The following is a 16945-nucleotide window of genomic DNA, read 5'->3' as shown; positions in this document are numbered from 1 at the left end:
TTTGCTGGGATGAGCACTGGGTGTTACATGTAAGTAATGAATCACTAAATTCTATTCCCAAAATCGTTATTACACTATATGTTAACTAACCTGAATTTAAATAAAAATAAATATAATTAATTAATTAAAATAAATTAAAACAAATTTTAAAGCAAAAAGGGCAATATAAGCAGGATGTTGGCAGTGACAGGTGCGCCATTATGTATCTTTTAGTATTTATACTTTTATAGTTAACCTATTAAATTATCTTCCTTATACCCAAAGAACTCAAAAATAGGGACCATACATTTAAAAGGCCCAGTTTTATGTGACAAATGCAGGGCTATCATTTTTTAAAATAAAGAGGTAGCTTAGCTTGAGTTTATGGCATTTCTCTGTCAAAGACATTGTTCTCCAAATCACAAGAAAGCAAACAAATTTGGAAACTCGTAATCCTAGGCCAGAAATGAGCTAACACTTAAGTACTCATTGTATGATGGGCATTGTAATCACTATCTTATGGGCACTATTAAAGAAAGAAGAATTTAAGTGCTGGCCATATAAAATCCTACATAAGTTATATGTGGAAAAAGCTTGATATAAATGTTACATTAAGACAACAGTTGGGGCGCCTGGGTGGCGCAGTCGGTTAAGCGTCTGACTTCAGCCAGGTCACGATCTCGCGGTCCAGGAGTTCGAGCCCTGCGTCAGGCTCTGGGCTGATGGCTCGGAGCCTGGAGCCTATTTCCGATTCTGTGTCTCCCTCTCTCTCTGCCCCTCCCCTGCTCATGCTCTGTCTCTCTCTGTCCCAAAAATAAATAAAAACGTTGAAAAAAAATTTTAAAAGAAAAAAAAAAAGACAACAGTTAGCATTTTTAACTCAATTTAGAACCCCCCCTCAGAAAATGCCTATTTATACAACATATGTTAGATGTGTTACCAAATGTGTATTTTTTCCCATTACTAGTGAGATTATCATATATAATTATTTGGTAAGCCTCATTTATAAGTATGGAATATAAGGCTTGTGAAATAACAAGTTTTTGGAGTTTTCATTTTGAGGGTGAAGGGACAAAAATCAGAATTGATTTTCTTTTCTAATTGTTCTGCCCTACTATGCCATTAGCTCAGTTAATGTTACCTATCATTAAGGTCCCAGTTTATTTTTATTTTTTTAAATGTTATTTATTTTTGAGAGAGAGAAAGCAAGGGAGGGGCAGAGAGAAAGGAGGAGAGAGGATCCAAAGCGGGCTGTGCACTAACAGCAGCATAAGGGCTCAGTTTAAACAGAGTTTCCTCTAGAAGGCTTTTGGTGACTCCCTCAGTTCAGGAGAAATGTCTATCTTAGGTACTCCCATTACCCCCTGAGCTTCCATCACCACTGCCCTAGTCACAGTCTTACAACTGCCTTGTCTATCGCTCATCTGTCCCTTCCATGACAGTGTAAGCTCTAAGAGGGAAGACTATTTTGATGATGGTTGCATCCTCAGGATTTTTCATGGCCCTTGGTAGATGTTCAAAAAGTATTTGCTGGATGAATACACTCTTCCAGTTTTTTTCTATGGACACACACATACACATACACACACACACACATACATGTACACACACACTTTAGATTAAAGTATGGTGTTTTATAGTAACTAGGTTTTTAAAAAAAAAATATCCTTTCCCATCATTGATTATTCTCCTACAGCATGATTTTTAATGGCTGCAGAGTATCTAGGTTCTTCCCAAATATTCACAATTCAGAACAGTGTTTAAGAACACTGATTAATCATTGTTATTTGCGAAAATATGGAAAGAACCCAGATCTTTATCTCTTAGCATATTACCACAATCTTTGCTGGGGGCAGGGAACATAACTTAGTGGTTAAGGGCATAAACTTTAGCAATAGAATGCCTTCGTTCAAACTCAAGCTCTACCACTTAACTAGCTGCGCGATGTCAGGAGTTTCTTAACCCTTCTGTGCCTCAGCTTCTTCATCTATTAAATGGCAAGAATAACAGTTTTGACCTACTAGGATTCTTATAAAGAATAAATTAGTTGTTACATGAAAAGAATTAAGATAACATGTGCCAGATAGCAAGCACTTAATAAGAGTAAGCTATATAAAAGTGAGTTCAGTAAGATTTTGCCAGGTGTAAAGCTTTCCACCTAGCAAATTCTCTCAAGACCCAATTCAAATATTATCGCTTCTGCTAAGATTTGCTTGACCTACTACGCTCCCTGCATCATTCCCTCTCGGCGCCAAAACTATACCTAGTTAGAACATGGATCAAAATCAATACTCTTTCATGTTATTTGTTTTCATGGATGTCCCCCTCCTTGAGGGAAAGCAATGTATTGTATTTACTTTTTATTCCTACTATTTAGCTTAATGGCTGGCATACTAGGTACCTAATAAATGCTTACTGAATGAACAAATTCCCTCCTATAGCATGATTTTTAATAGCTACCTAGAACTGTATGTCCTCCATTCTATACCACAAAAAAAGATATTTAAATGAAGACCAAGGACAGCTTTGAAGAAGAAGCGGTCACACAACTAAGGGTTGACTTTCTATGAGTGTGGTTTCTTAAAATGCCTTTCTTGCAAAGTTTATTGTATTACCTCTGTCCTAGCAGGGTTGGGCTTATTCATATTCTTATTAGCTTAAAAATAATTCTGCCCACTCACAACAGCTGCCTTTTCTGGAAAACAGGCTCTACCTCTTAATTAAAAAAAATTATTTTAATATTGCTTATCTTGTGACAGACTTTGAAAAAACTTATCTCAAAATATTTTTTTCTGAGAAAATTTCTAAGGTGAGAAGAGTACAAAAACTGTTCATAACAGAAAAGGGTAGAAAAGAGTTTCACGGCATGTTGGAGAAAGTTTGGAGATAGACTTTATTGAGAAATTGCTAACTATATAGAATATAAATGCTGCAGAATATTTTTATTACATAATTCATACTTAGATTATGAGACCAATTGAAAGTATTATCCTCTTGAATTCCAGTTTTATTTTTATTCTCTACTTTTATAATGGGATAAAATAGGCTACTTGCCCAGAAATGAATCTGTTACCCAGGGGAGCATTTAGGCAGAGTCTGGATGCCTCCTCTTAAGTATTTCTAAACAACATTCCTATATTCAATTCTAGATTAAATACCTAGAAAGTCCTTTCCTTTCTTTAATGCAAAGATTCAATATGATTTCAATGAACACTTAAACCTAAAAAACAAGTGCCTAACCACTTGTTCTTTGACTTAATTTTTGTTTTGTTTAGAATGTGGCCATTCTTCCTTATTTATTTTTATTTTTTATTCTTTGAGAGAGAGAGTGCACACACATAAGCAGGGAAGAGGTAGAAGAAGAGGAAGGGAGAGAACACTAAGTAGGCTCCAAGTCCAGCGTGGAGCCTGATGTAGGGCTCAATTCCATGACCATGAGATCATGACCTGAGCCAAAATCAAGATTCTGACACTCAACCAACTGAGCCATCCAAGCGCTCTGTGGCCATTCTTGCTAATAGAAAAGCTCCTCTCATCTCTGTTGGTTTATTTCTCAATAATCTGCTATCTTTGATTACCATTGCTGGAAATATGGTTGGGAGAAATTCTGGGAAAGAGGTCTTGGTTCAAGTACTGAATATGGATATCTTCAGGAAAAAATGTCTATAGTACATTTATAGAGAAATGCTATGCAAAAATGTAACTAAAACTCTTTTGAGAAAGGTTCTCATTAAGTCATAATATCTGTGAATACCTTGAAAAATCTAATTCTATCATTTCAGGGCTCATGCTTACTCTTCACCGTGTAATAATACATGTATCTAACATAGAACAATAAATACCTCAACATTTACATATTGGTATGAAGATGACAAAATTGGAATATCTTAATACAAATCTTGTCCATATAGTTACAATTAAGAATCTGGTGTGTTAGTGCATTTCCTCCACAAAAAAAGGTGGTTTTCTCCAGCTTCCAATATAATACCTTATATTTTTGTACTTCTTGCCAAAAGAGTACCCCGTTTTCCAATAAATCTCCTTTTAGAGCCACAAACCGTTGAAACTGTCTTGCGGTAACTGGATTCAATAATGCTTTACGAAAAGCCAGGATTTCACAAGATGAAGATATCCATTTACTCTCCACAGGCTGTCCATAACAGAAAATACAGAAAATTATCTGTGTTCTAAAAAGCAATAATAAAGTCATTTATTAGGCTAAACATTACCACATTCAACCTCCTTTACTTTGGGTTGTTGAAATTTATGGCAAGGATACAATAGAATTTGGCACCCTTTACCCCTCTGTTCTCCCTTTTCTCTCCTTTATATTCTTATGGCGTCAGGTTTTTAGAGGTGGAGAGAAAAATAAATGATTGGATGATTCAGAACATATAACTACATTGATTAAGGATGTCATTACATTTTGCGACTAAGGTGAAGAACTACATTTTAGTGCACTGTGTGAGTTCTGCGCTTAAACAGAAAAATATAATCATAATGTTATGATATATATTGTTACATTATTATTATGTATTTTGTAATTACATATGTATATCAGATATATAGTACATAATGTACCATATATGTAATATATATGTTATGTATTAATATATAACTCTCCTGCCTTTTAAGGAGTAAGAGCACTTGAACATTTAAGATATTTTTTCACATCTTTAAAAAAAATTACCAAATCTTGTTAATTTAAGCAGGAAATTAGTTGTGGAGCTTCTATTTAGAAAAAAATAATGTTTTCAGGTGACACATCTTTGTATTATTTTAATAAAATTGTTATTAATACTTCATAATAGAAGAAATCATCATTAATACATTATTTTTAATAATAAACTTCCTCTGAGGATTTACTTTACATAACAAAAAAGCCAGAAGGACCCATAGTATTTTAGTAATGCTTAAAGGTAATACTTAGTTTATATCTTCACAATTTTGAAATACAAGATGTCTACTTTTAAAATTTTGACCATTTTAGATCACATATCCATTCCTCTTTAGCCTCTCAGATTAAAAAACATAAGACATAGATTTTACTGAATTTGCTGAATAGTAATTATTTTACTGGATAAGTTTTATTAACATTCCCTAAATCTGAGTTTAGCCTACAACCATCCAAAGAAGCATCATCCCAACAATGTTTTAAATGAATTTAGGAATTATAGTAACAATCAGTCAAAGCACCATAATAAATATCCATTATTGGTTAGGCATAAAATAAGTTTCTTGAAACAAATCATATGTGACCATCAATGTGTTTAAGAGAGTTATATAAAAGGCAATATGGGAACACAAAAGGAGTAACTAATTCTGCCTGGAGTAGCAAAAGCTTTGCAGAAGGGTCTTGAGGATGACATCTGAATTGGAAACTGAAAAGTAAAGGCAACACCAGGCAGTCTAGAATGGCAGTGCCTTAACCCAGATAGAGCGATTAGATGTCTAACACTGTTTTAGTGAGGCACATGTCATGTTCTCTGGTCAAAAAGTTAAGACCCTCAGCATATGTTCCGTATTAAAATTACAGCCCTATAAATAGGAACAATTATGTATTAGACTGGGATGTTTATTTAAAACCCACTCAGCAAATAATGTTTTAAGACCTGCTTCTTAAGATACTAAAACTTAAGTAATTTAACTAAAACCTGTAATTTAACTAAGCAGAAAATAACAAAATATATAATGCACAATATGAAATATAAGCCCATTCTACTCAGTATTTCAATAAAAAAAATATAGCAAAAGACAAACATAAGAATGGTTTATTTCCTTTTAAGAGGAAAATACAGAAAAAGAGCATCCTAACAGATACGTATAATCCTCTAATAGTCAAATAAAATTTTATGTTAGTTAGTTTGTAGGGGGTCACCTGGGTCTAGTCCCACATTCCAGCAAGATCTGAGGAAGAATGAGTACACATAAATTCGTAAGCTCAAAAAGAAGACTGTTTATCATGCTTGTTGAAAGACAAAATAGGCACTTTCTAGTAAGGTATCATAGCATAGTCATTTAAATAATCACCAAAATGACAGTTATCTTAATTCTTTTAAAGCCAAACTGTAATTTCCAACAAAGAGCATAATATAAGATAATTTAACTTAGTAATTCTGCTGCACACATCACCTCATTCTTTTTGTGTAATCCAGTCTCAGTAATAAATAAACTATCATAGGCTGGAACGAACAGCTTGTCTCAATAAATCCATCACAAACAAGATAAACAAAAATACACATTTACCATCCAATATTTAAAGCACGCTTCTAGGGTTTAGCAGTTCAAGAGGGCTTTAAGAAGGCAGCGCTGGTAGAATCACACTTTCCCCCAGAATCCATCAGCCAATTAAATGTGTCGGTGGTCAGTTGGTGGCTTAGAAAGCAGGGTCTATGATGAGGGTCTCTTTTAATACGTGTGTGTGGGGGGGGTAGAAATAATTCTTTGACAGAGCAGAAGTTGCAAGAGGAAGAATATAACACACACTACTTGCCTTCCAGACCCCGATTTTCCTTTCATGCTTCTGTAGTAAGAGCTCCTCAGCTACATCCCTCATCTGTACCTAGAAGCAAAACCATTTATTTTTTCCCACTTATCCAGAGTGCCTACGTTTTTGTCATCATTTACTAAGTTAATAACTTTTAAAAATGAGGTAAAGGTCAGCAGGGATAAGAGATAGTGCAGTTTAGGAGAAAGAGGATCTGATTTAGCAATGGAAGCCCTTCCTAAGTGCCTGGGCAAGTCACTCAAATTCTCTGAACAGTTTCCCAACTGCAAAGTGAAGATAATAATACCTTAGTGTACTGCCCCAAATGCAAATAGAAGTTTCACTTTGGGTTACATGGAAATTGAAGCTGGAGAGATAATGAGGACTTCTCAGATTTTGGTGCTATTTTTCTAGCCACAACTAATTTTAGAACACAAAAGTTATTCAAGACACAGAGGAAATATAGTAGATATTTCTTGAGGTTATTGCCTGTTCACAATATTTTCCCCTGGGAACCACTCCCGCCAAATCTGTGCTATGTGAATCTACCTCCCTGTCCACAGCAGATAGATCCAGGCACTGACCTAGAGAGACCAGGTCTTGGAACATGACTACTGAGTCTTTTTTATAGCCACAGCTGTCCGGGAACTTTCGCTGGGTTTCCAGGGCTGTCCTGGCCCCTGGCCTTTCTAGAGCTTGGGTGCCAACTCTTCCCCTCAGTGTGTGAGATGTTCCAGCACTATTTTATAATAAATTTTCTCCCTTCTCTTTTGTCTTTGGCATAAGGTTGCCGGAATCAGTTTATGTTGCTGGCCACCCAAAGAATGCTAAGTCAGGAAATGGCTACAAGTTACAATAAAGTTATTATGGCAAACATAGAAAATGTGGTAAATAATACTAGTGAGCCAGAGCAAGAAGGAAAGAAATGAGGAAATTTGAGTTGTCCCAAAGCTTATTTCGAGGAACTTTTTGCCTAAAACAAGACAGCTCTTCTTCATACTATAAATTCTATATTCCCAGCTGTATTGCGTTTTCCATAACTTAAGGTGCTCAGAAGAGTGAGGGTATTTCCCGATAAGTAAGGCTCAAAGTGTTTGAAAAAACTGAATATAGAAGGCATTTTTTTAATGTTTACTTATTTATTTTGAGAGCGGGGGAGACAGATGAGAGAAAGAGAGATGGAGAGAGAGAATCACAAGCAGTCTCCATGTTCAGCATGGAGCCCCACATGGGGCTGGATCCCACGACCACAAGATCATGACCTGAACTGACACCAAGAGTCGAATGCTCAACCGACTGAGCCACCCAGGCATCGCAAGGGCAGTTTTTTAAGATTCCTCCTGATCAATACTAATGGTATGCGCTTTGCATACTATAGTCCAAAATTATATGTTCTGCCCCTGTGTTAATTTATAAAGATCGGGTTTGCCTGTTTTAGGTGTGATGACAATTTAAATAATCAAAGTAACATGTGCTTTTTATAAAGTAAAAATAAAGCAAAAACAAAACATCCCACTTTACAAAGTAAGAAGTAAAAACCTTCTTCCTCCCCAAACCCATTCCCAGAATGCAGATCCTTTTAGATCTTTTTTCATAAACATGAATATAGGTAGATAGGTGGGTAGATAGATAAAAAGAAAGAAAAGGGAATACATAAATAGACAGACACAGAGATATAAGTACATGTAATGGATCATCTTCTATGTACTGTTTTGCATCTTATTTCACTCAGTAAATAACGTCTATCATATAAGTACATGTGGAAATCTCATTTTTATACTCCCATTTTTTATAGAAATCTGCATAGTACAGAATTACCATAATTTATTTATTTATTTCCCCCTTGTATATCCTTGCCCATTTATATGAGGACTTAATAATAATAATATAAAATAACTATATTAATAAGTAATATCTGAGTGTTTGCTGTGTGCCAGGTACCATGCTAAGAAACTAAACATAATTATTTCATCTTCACAACTATCTCATGAAGCAATTACTCTTATTAACCCTAATTATCTTTCACATGAGAAAACTAAGATTATAAAACTTAAAGTTGTAGGGGCGCCTGGCTGACCTAGTCAGTACAGCATGGATGGGACTCTTGATCTGATGGTCGTGAGTTCGAGCCCCACCCTGGGTGTAGAGATTACTTAAAATTAGAATAGGAGAGAATAGAATAGGAGAGAATAGAATAGGAGAGAATAGAATAGAATAGAATAGAATAGAATAGAATAGAATAGAATAGAATAGAATAGAAAAAACATACTTTAAAAAGCAAACCTTAAAGTTGTACAATGAACATGTCATAGGGTTGAGGCGAAAACTTAGAAAGGCCAACTCTATGCTCTTAGCCACTAAGCCATTGAAGTACAATGGCTGGGTTGACAGGTATACACATTTGCTATTTTTAGAGGTACTGTTAATTACTACCCAAAGATTACACTCACTGATATACCTTTATCTTCTGACGTGCTGCAAACTGTTCACTTGCAAGAAATAATGGCAACCACACATTTTCTAGCTTATTTAGGACATGCTTCTGAATTTCAATTAGAACAGGTGCATCGAGCTGCTCATGGAGCATCTTTCCCCAGCCACCACTTAAATTCATTATCTAGGAAGATAAAAATGAAACAGAAACTGCAAACTTTTGTTTTAGTGAAGACATACTAATAGTCATTAATTTATCCATCCACCCCCAAACCAGCTGCCGAGCAGCCGACAGCACCATTTTCATTTTCCGTAAGTTATCTCCTGGCTATACCAGGTACAGTAAAGACTGACAACTCCCCTAACATCAAACAGAAAATTGTGGTTTGTGTGACAGTTCTTTTAGATGTCTGATTTTGTTCACAATATATTTCAGAGACACAGGAGTGGGATTTTTATCCTGTATGACCACAAGCAATGCCACGTTTTCTCCATGGCCTCAGTATTTTCAAAGGTGAAATGAGGGTATTTATTAGTCAATGAGTTTTATAAGTGCTCTTCCAGGTCTAATAATCTATGAACCTGTAAATCTTGTCAAATTGACTAATTTGAGAAAACATTCTCTTTCGTGTATGAGGAAAATGGGGCATGAATTAGTTAGGAGACAACCTTGGCTCAGATATTATCAACATGTACAAACAAACGTTGGATTGGAGATGGTGGTGGTAGCAATGCAGGGCTGCCCCCAACAACTTCAAAGAGGAATACAGAGGCAGCAGGAAGGAGAGAAAGACCAGGTTATACAGACAACAGTCTCTGACCTGCACAGGTAGCACCTATTACAAAACACAATTTCTTTGTGGCCCAAATCTTCCTTCTGCATAAGTATGGTTTCAACAAGCTACGAATGGCCATTTTCTGCTATAAATCATTCTTTTTTCTACCTGTTTCTGTGTACACAGCCCTCAAACCTTCTGCACTCCTCAATGGAAAAATTACCTTCTTCTCAGTTCCCTTTCGATTAATAAAACCCATCAAATCCTACTAATAAAAATAATTTTTAACATAAAAACGAAAGAGAAACCCTCTTGGACATCTTTTAGTAATAATGATTCTATATAAAAAAGGAAGAAAAGAGAAAAGACTACTTTGCTAATCAAAGAGCAAACTTGGCCGCCCAGCCGAAATTAGGACTGGCAAGACCTACGCAGAATGTAATGTGATGTGGATATCCTTAAGTAGAAAATAAGTAAATAAAAATAAAAGTAAAGCCAAAGATGAGGAAGAAAGGTCACTGGTGAAACTCTTCTGTAGTCAACACAGTCATTTGCTATGATGGCAATGGATAACTTCTCCACTGAATTTTAAATGCTCAGCATCTTATCCTACGGAGGGTTCATACAGTAGCATCAGATACCACGAAACTTCACACAATGTAGCACAAGCCAAACAGAAAAGAAATGCCTCCATGTGTTTATTTCATACTTGTGCTTGAGATACCCAGCTACTTTTGCTAACATATCCCAGATTTGTATCTCAGGAAACTAATGGCAAGGCATTTTTGTCAAGGTTGATTAATTTCAGATTGCCTTCTCCCCTTATTCCCCAAAACGTTTGCTTATTTCCCCCCATCACCCCCCCCCGCCCCATAGGATATAGCTTTTTAATCTGGTATGCCCTACCATGAACACTTCTGAATTTTTCTGACATTTACTGAATTTAGCATTAATCTGAGATTTGTATTTCATAAATATACACCATTAGGATATGCATCCTTTTAAATTACCAAAATAAAGATATCAAATGCTATACATTTGATCTCTAGGTAGTAACGTAGTACCAAACTTCAAATTTATTGTAACACTTAATTCTTTACATTTCAAAAGCATAAAACTTGAGCCACATTTCATGGATACTCAGTGCCACTGCTGAATCCCAATCTGACATTTTACCATATAGTATGCTAATGACATGTAGCAAGGATTACAATAATAATATAGTAAATAATGACACCATATATCATAGGCACTCATATCTGAATGAACGGATGAGTGGATGAATAAGTTATTTTTACTCTATAATTACTTTTTAAAATAACACAGTTTTTACAGCATATAACGCTTGAGTGAATTTTAAAAGCATTTAATTTTTAGATAATTATAAATAACTGAAAAAGTAAGATATCCAAACTGTCTAACATATAAATCATAAAAGCAAAAGACAAAAACGATGAATTTTAGGTTGTTGGCAAAAAGAAATAAACCATTGGTTTTCACACTTCAACAAAGAAATATGTTTACATGTTGATACCTGGTCTTGCTGATACAGAGAAGCTGGACTTTGGGGGCCAAAGAAATATTTTTTATTAAGGTATTTGTCTTTAATATATATAGATTTTGCTTCCCTTTGCTTTCGGTCTCTGTAAATTATTCTTCGGAACTGCTCAATGTCTGTCCAGCACATAAGGTCCACACTAAAATGAAAACAAAACCAAAGCACAGCCCTTCTTTTATTTTTCCTCTCAATTTTACTAACCACCAAACAAGTTTTTGTTTTGACAGAACTTAGAATGTGATTGTCTTGACTAGTTAGCAGAGCCAAGTAGATCATGAAACTAATGAGTTCAGTGTTATCATGTCTCATCCTAGCTAAATATATGAATGAACACAGGCGTACTGGGATCAGAAAATCATCTACCATCGTTATGGGTAGGGTCTCAGAGTTCCTCCATTACTGATGGACCGGTATTGTTGATATCTAACCTAAGAAAATCTCCACCCAATGTGTGTCTATTTGGCAACATGCTAAATTTAGAACAATTCTCATCATTAAGAAGGGAAACTATATATGTGAAATTTGGCTCCCAGGTGTAAACACTTTCTCTTAACTTGGGAGAAAATTACTGGAAAAATATATGATGAATATTTCAGTTTATAGTAGATAAATATGTCATAAGTTTCCAAGATTTTGTGCAAAACTACAATGTTTATGTATCAGCCAATAAAATTACAAAGTTTTACAGTAATTTCAGTAGCTTAGAAAAATATGAAAATATGAAAGAGACACTTTTTCAGAAATACTAGTTAAAGCACCTGTCTAGAAAAATGCAAAAGAAAGAAACAGTAGAAAAGTGACAGAATTAAACATAGTGGTGTCTTAATTTATCCAAAGTTAAAACTATTAACAAAATCTTAAAATAATATTTGGGAGGTTGCTATTATCAAAATGCACTCCCCAATAAAAAGTTACCGATACAGATTTCAGATAGGTATGCCATTACTACTGTCATGGATGAAATCTAGCACCAAATCACTTTTATATGTTGAATCAAAGTAAGTTGCTTAGAAAAACAGTGTTTTAAGAGAGAAATACATTTCTAAATGGTTATTTTCCTTACCTTGAAGAATGAGCCTCAAGAAACTGACGGAAATGTTCAAACTCCAGTTTGTTGTTAAGCAGATCATTAAAACTGAAGTGCCTATATTCTTCAGGAACATTATTCCAGTATTCTGTTTTTTTACACACATCAGGAAGCGGTGAAATACCAGTTCCAACTTCACAAGTAGTGTCCTAGTGAAATAACACTTTTCATTAAAAAATCTCCTAAATACAACAAATTATTTTCCAAATTTAAAAAGAGAAACTGAAATAAAAATGAACTATTAGGTCAACACCATCTAGCAATTCAATAGTAAAACTAGATAAAGAATCTAGAATCTGGCTGTAACTCCCATCAAATTCTATCCTGTTCCTTTCTCTTCCATTCTCTTCTTTTCAGGAACATTTAGAAAACATTTACTATATATTTGCTTATAAAATGTTAATTTTTTTATTTTTGTTGGTATAAGAGTAATACATCATTTGTAATAAGAAAACAAAAAGCATATATAATACTACCATTCAGAGATAACAAGTGTTAACGTTTGTAAATACAAATCTTCTAGTCTTCTTTGCATACACATGTGGTTTATTAAAAATGAAGACAGGACTAAACAAGTATGTATAGTTTTGCAACTTGGTTCTTTTTCTTAACAATGCATTACGAACATAAAGTGTTCTTTTATTTATAACAATTTTGAAAGTTATAGAGTAATGCAAAATATTTTTCTAATAGTACGTTCTTTAAAATTTTAAATATTTATTTATTTTCGGGAGACAGAGAGACACAGTGCAAGCAGGGGAGGGGCAAGGAGAGAGAGAGATACAGAATCTGAAGCAGGCTCCAGGCTCTGAGCTGTAAGACACAGGGCTTGAACCAACGAAGTGCAGAATCATGACCTGGGCTGAAGTCAGACGCTTAACCGACTGAGCCACCCAGGTGCCCCAATAGTATGTTCTTTAAATGTGACCTTTTCATATAAAAGTTAATTATTAGGCATTTTTAAAACCTTATGTTTTGCAATTTATAAACTCTATATAAGGGCAAAGAGCTAGAGAAGCTTATTCTTTCAAAAACCTTTCCTCTCCTTATATAATTCATTTACCCCTCTGTTTATTTTTGAAAAGCATCAGACCATTAGAGAAACTACCGATATTTAAAAAGTCAATTACCAATGAAGAGAAGGATTATGGGAAGTATTATACATTTTAGTTCATAAAGTTTAAAATGCAACTTAAAATACAATGAAAATGCTACGTTTCAATTCACAAAGTTTAAAATACAAACTTAAAATACAACCTCATGAACTTTTTCATTCATAAACTTTAAAATAATAACAAAATGTGCTGTCTTTTTGGATTTTTACATAGCCTTTCCAAGATATTAATTCGTAGTTTCTCAAATAAAGAATTTATGTGTTAAAAAGGCAACTATCATAAAGGTTACATTTAAAGGTCCACTTTATTATTTGTGTAAAATTTTATTGTAAAGGAGTAAAAATTGCAGACAGGTACAAGGGAGAAAGTTAAAATATCACCTGAAACTTTACTGTTCAGAGCTAACCATCTGTAATATTTTGGTCATGTCTCAGATATTTCCAGATACCTCTCTTCGTATATATGTATACATGAGAAAATATATAATTTTACATAAATAAGATTATATGATACCAGTGGTTTTTTTCCTTATATTTTTATATAATAATGTACCCTAGGCATTTTTCACATCAATAAATATAACTGTCACCTTTATGTAGATACACACATTTAATTTTACGACTTTCAGGATCTGAAAGGATTATGTAGGTAATCCAAAAGTTGCAAATGTATAAATCAAAATAACACTTTAATATCCTAGTCAGTCTGATGATCTTTTTCCTGATGCCCCCAAATCCTTTCCATATTTTTTCCTTTATTATTTTGCCTATTGCTGTCACACAAAAGTTCCTTTTCTGTTTAGAAAACTCAATTTAACTCTTTTTTTGAATTGACAAATAGAGCTGCTGCTATACAGAAAGCAATCAGAGATGTTCAAAGGAATAATGTGGTTTGAAGGCTCTTAAGTAAGGCAGGCATCTGCTTTGTCTTTTGGCTTTGTTGTTAAATGTGTCAATAAAAAGTGACACCTGTCAAATGCAGCATGCTAGGCCAAGAAGTAGCAGAAAAATGGAACTGCCTATCCCTTACTTGATCAGTACATGATCTCCTCAATATATTATCCCCCTCCCCCTGCCAATATACACAGTGGTAATCCTCTCCAGGATAAAAAGTTTGTTTTTTCTAAGTAGAGAGCTGTCTTACCTCAGCTTTCTTGGAAAATGTCTCTTTATGCAAAGCCTGTAGCTTTCTGAAGTATGTGGAGTCTAGCTGTCTAGTTTCTTCCACCAGCTCCACCTAATAAAACAATAATAAAGCTCATAACATCAAGAGAATGTGCATTATGAAAAAGTGCAGAAAGAATGCACAATTTGCCAGTAACAGCGGGCTAAAAAACGAAGACACTTGCCAATAAAGTAAATTAGTTTGGAGGCAAAAGCAGGAAAACCAACATAAAAATATTAGCTACAGCATATTCAGACTTCGCATGCATGCGATAAAATATTTCTATGTAATGATATAGTGACATCAGAGATCATTCCTCCTTTCTGGTCACCCTACGTGAACTAACAAACACTGCACACATTTTGGGTCACATTTCCATTTTCTATTCATTATAATAGGATAATAGTCATGAAAGCAGGCACTGCTAGTTTTAGAGACCAAATAATCCACAGTAGAACAAGAAATGACCAGACTCCATCATTATTCATCTGCAAGCTAAGGTTCTGTTAACTGTAGCAAGAGAGGAGGAGAGTCATTTATCAAATTAAACTCACAGTAGGTCTCATGCTACAGAGTGTGCATTGCACTGTTTTATCGTCAGAAGAACAAGCTCATTCTCCACTTCTCTCTTCCAGGGAAAAAGCGGTTTGGCGGACTGAGAATTTTCTACATTTAATAGCTAGTTTTGGTAGCCTCTTTGATTATCCTTTTTGGGAAACAGCCTACACAATCCAGTCAGGTGGACTTTTACAGACGTCCTCTGGGCTGCATTTAAGGGCATTTGTAATTTCTTATTAAAAAGAGTGTATAGGGATGCCTGGGTGGCTCAGTTGGTTAAGTGTCTGACTTCGGTTCAGGTCATGATCTCACGGTGTGTGTGGATTCATGCCCCACATGGGGCTCTGTGCTGACAGTGCAGAGCCTGCTTGGGATTCTCTCTCTCTCCCTCTCTACCCCTCCCTGACTCGTGCTTTCTCTCTCTCTCTCTCTCTAAATAAACTTAAAAAAACAACTGTACGGTTTGTCCCACACATTTTGTAAGAATCATTACCAATGCCAAACCTTTTTGATTTAGCAAAGTTAGTTTTAATGCCAAATCTTTTTTTTTTTTAACATCTCAGGACTTATCTCAGGTCCATTTTCCTTTACACCATACACTGTATTTAAAATAATGACTGGAAGGGCACCTGGTGGCACAGTCAGTTAAGTGTGTGACTCTTTTTTTTCTTTTCAAAAATTTTTAAATTTTTTTAATGTTTATTTACTCTTGAAAGAGAGAGATAGAACGTGAGTGGGGGAGGGGCAGAGAGAGAGGGAGACAGAGAATCTGAAGCAGGCTCCAGGCTCTGAGCTGTCAGCACAGAGCTCAACGCAGGGCTCGAACTCACAATTTGTGAGATCATGACCTGAGTGAAGTTGGTTGCCCAACTGACTGAGCCTCCCATGTGCCCCAAGTGTCTGACTCTTAATCTCAGCTCAGGTCATGAACTCGCAGTTTGTGAGTTTGAGCCCCACATCAGGCTCTGCACTGATGGTACGGAGCCTGCTTGGGATTCTGTCTCTCCTTCTCTCTGCCTCTACCCCGCTTGTATGCTCGCTCTCTCGCTCTCTCTCTCTCTCCTCTCAAAATAAATAAACTCAAAAAAAATTTTTAAATAAAAATGACAGGAGATCATTTTTTTTAATTTCATATGATACCCTAATTTTTCTAATATAACAGATGTATTTTGTAGTAGAAAAGATGTAACACTAAGTTTTCAGGGCAAAGAGAAATCAGGAATGAAAATTTAATTCTTTTGGTCATTGAATTCAGTAAGCCATAGAACTGTTTAATCAAATCCAATAAGGTAATTCTATCTGAGGTGTTTGGGTATTAATTTTATCTTAATTTATCTAACCTATTCTTTCTGGTAGAAGATATGACTAAAAAGTTGTTGAGACATGAACAAAGAATAGCAATACGAGGGTAGCAGAGTTCTACTGGAAATGACCTCATGTAGAGGGTACATGCACAACTTAATATAAAAGATACCCATGAATGGTTGTAATCTGTGATTTAAAATAAATATTTAAAGAAATGTCTTCCACCCATTAATAAGAATGGTGAAAATATTCAGGCACTGAGATTTAAAATGACCTCTGCTGGAATTGAAAAAGATGTGTTGACATTTTTATCTAATCAAGCAGTCTGACCTGATGAACATCTAGGGGCATCTTAAAATAGCAACACTGAAGTTAGAAAATGTGTTTTCCACAGCACATATGAAACATTTCTATTTTCCATGGGTGCAATATTTACTATAACTCATCCAGTATAAATTAAAGGGTTTTTTTCCATTAAAAAAA

The 16945-nt window shown here is 35.0% G+C and overlaps 1 protein-coding gene across 12 annotated transcripts in view; it reads right to left on the bottom strand.

Annotated features, from left to right (window-relative positions):
- The window catches only part of RGS22 (regulator of G protein signaling 22), a 142086-nt gene that overhangs the window by 19622 nt on the left and 105519 nt on the right, over positions 1–16945 (bottom strand). For 11 of the 12 annotated variants that reach the window (XM_053208421.1, XM_027064133.2, XM_027064132.2 and 8 more), the window contains 6 exons: positions 14579–14671; positions 12297–12469; positions 11210–11372; positions 8925–9083; positions 6473–6541; positions 3968–4129 (listed from right to left, as the gene is read on the bottom strand). In XM_053208421.1, the coding sequence (XP_053064396.1) occupies positions 3968–4129; positions 6473–6541; positions 8925–9083; positions 11210–11372; positions 12297–12469; positions 14579–14671 (819 nt within the window). The remainder of the gene's footprint in view (positions 1–3967; positions 4130–6472; positions 6542–8924; positions 9084–11209; positions 11373–12296; positions 12470–14578; positions 14672–16945) is intronic. The other variant, XM_027064137.2, reaches the window with a different exon arrangement.

The sequence above is a fragment of the Acinonyx jubatus genome, chromosome F2, assembly GCF_027475565.1.
Source record: "Acinonyx jubatus isolate Ajub_Pintada_27869175 chromosome F2, VMU_Ajub_asm_v1.0, whole genome shotgun sequence".
Classification (NCBI taxonomy): Eukaryota; Metazoa; Chordata; class Mammalia; order Carnivora; family Felidae; genus Acinonyx; species Acinonyx jubatus.
This window is presented reverse-complemented; position numbering and strand designations above follow the sequence as displayed.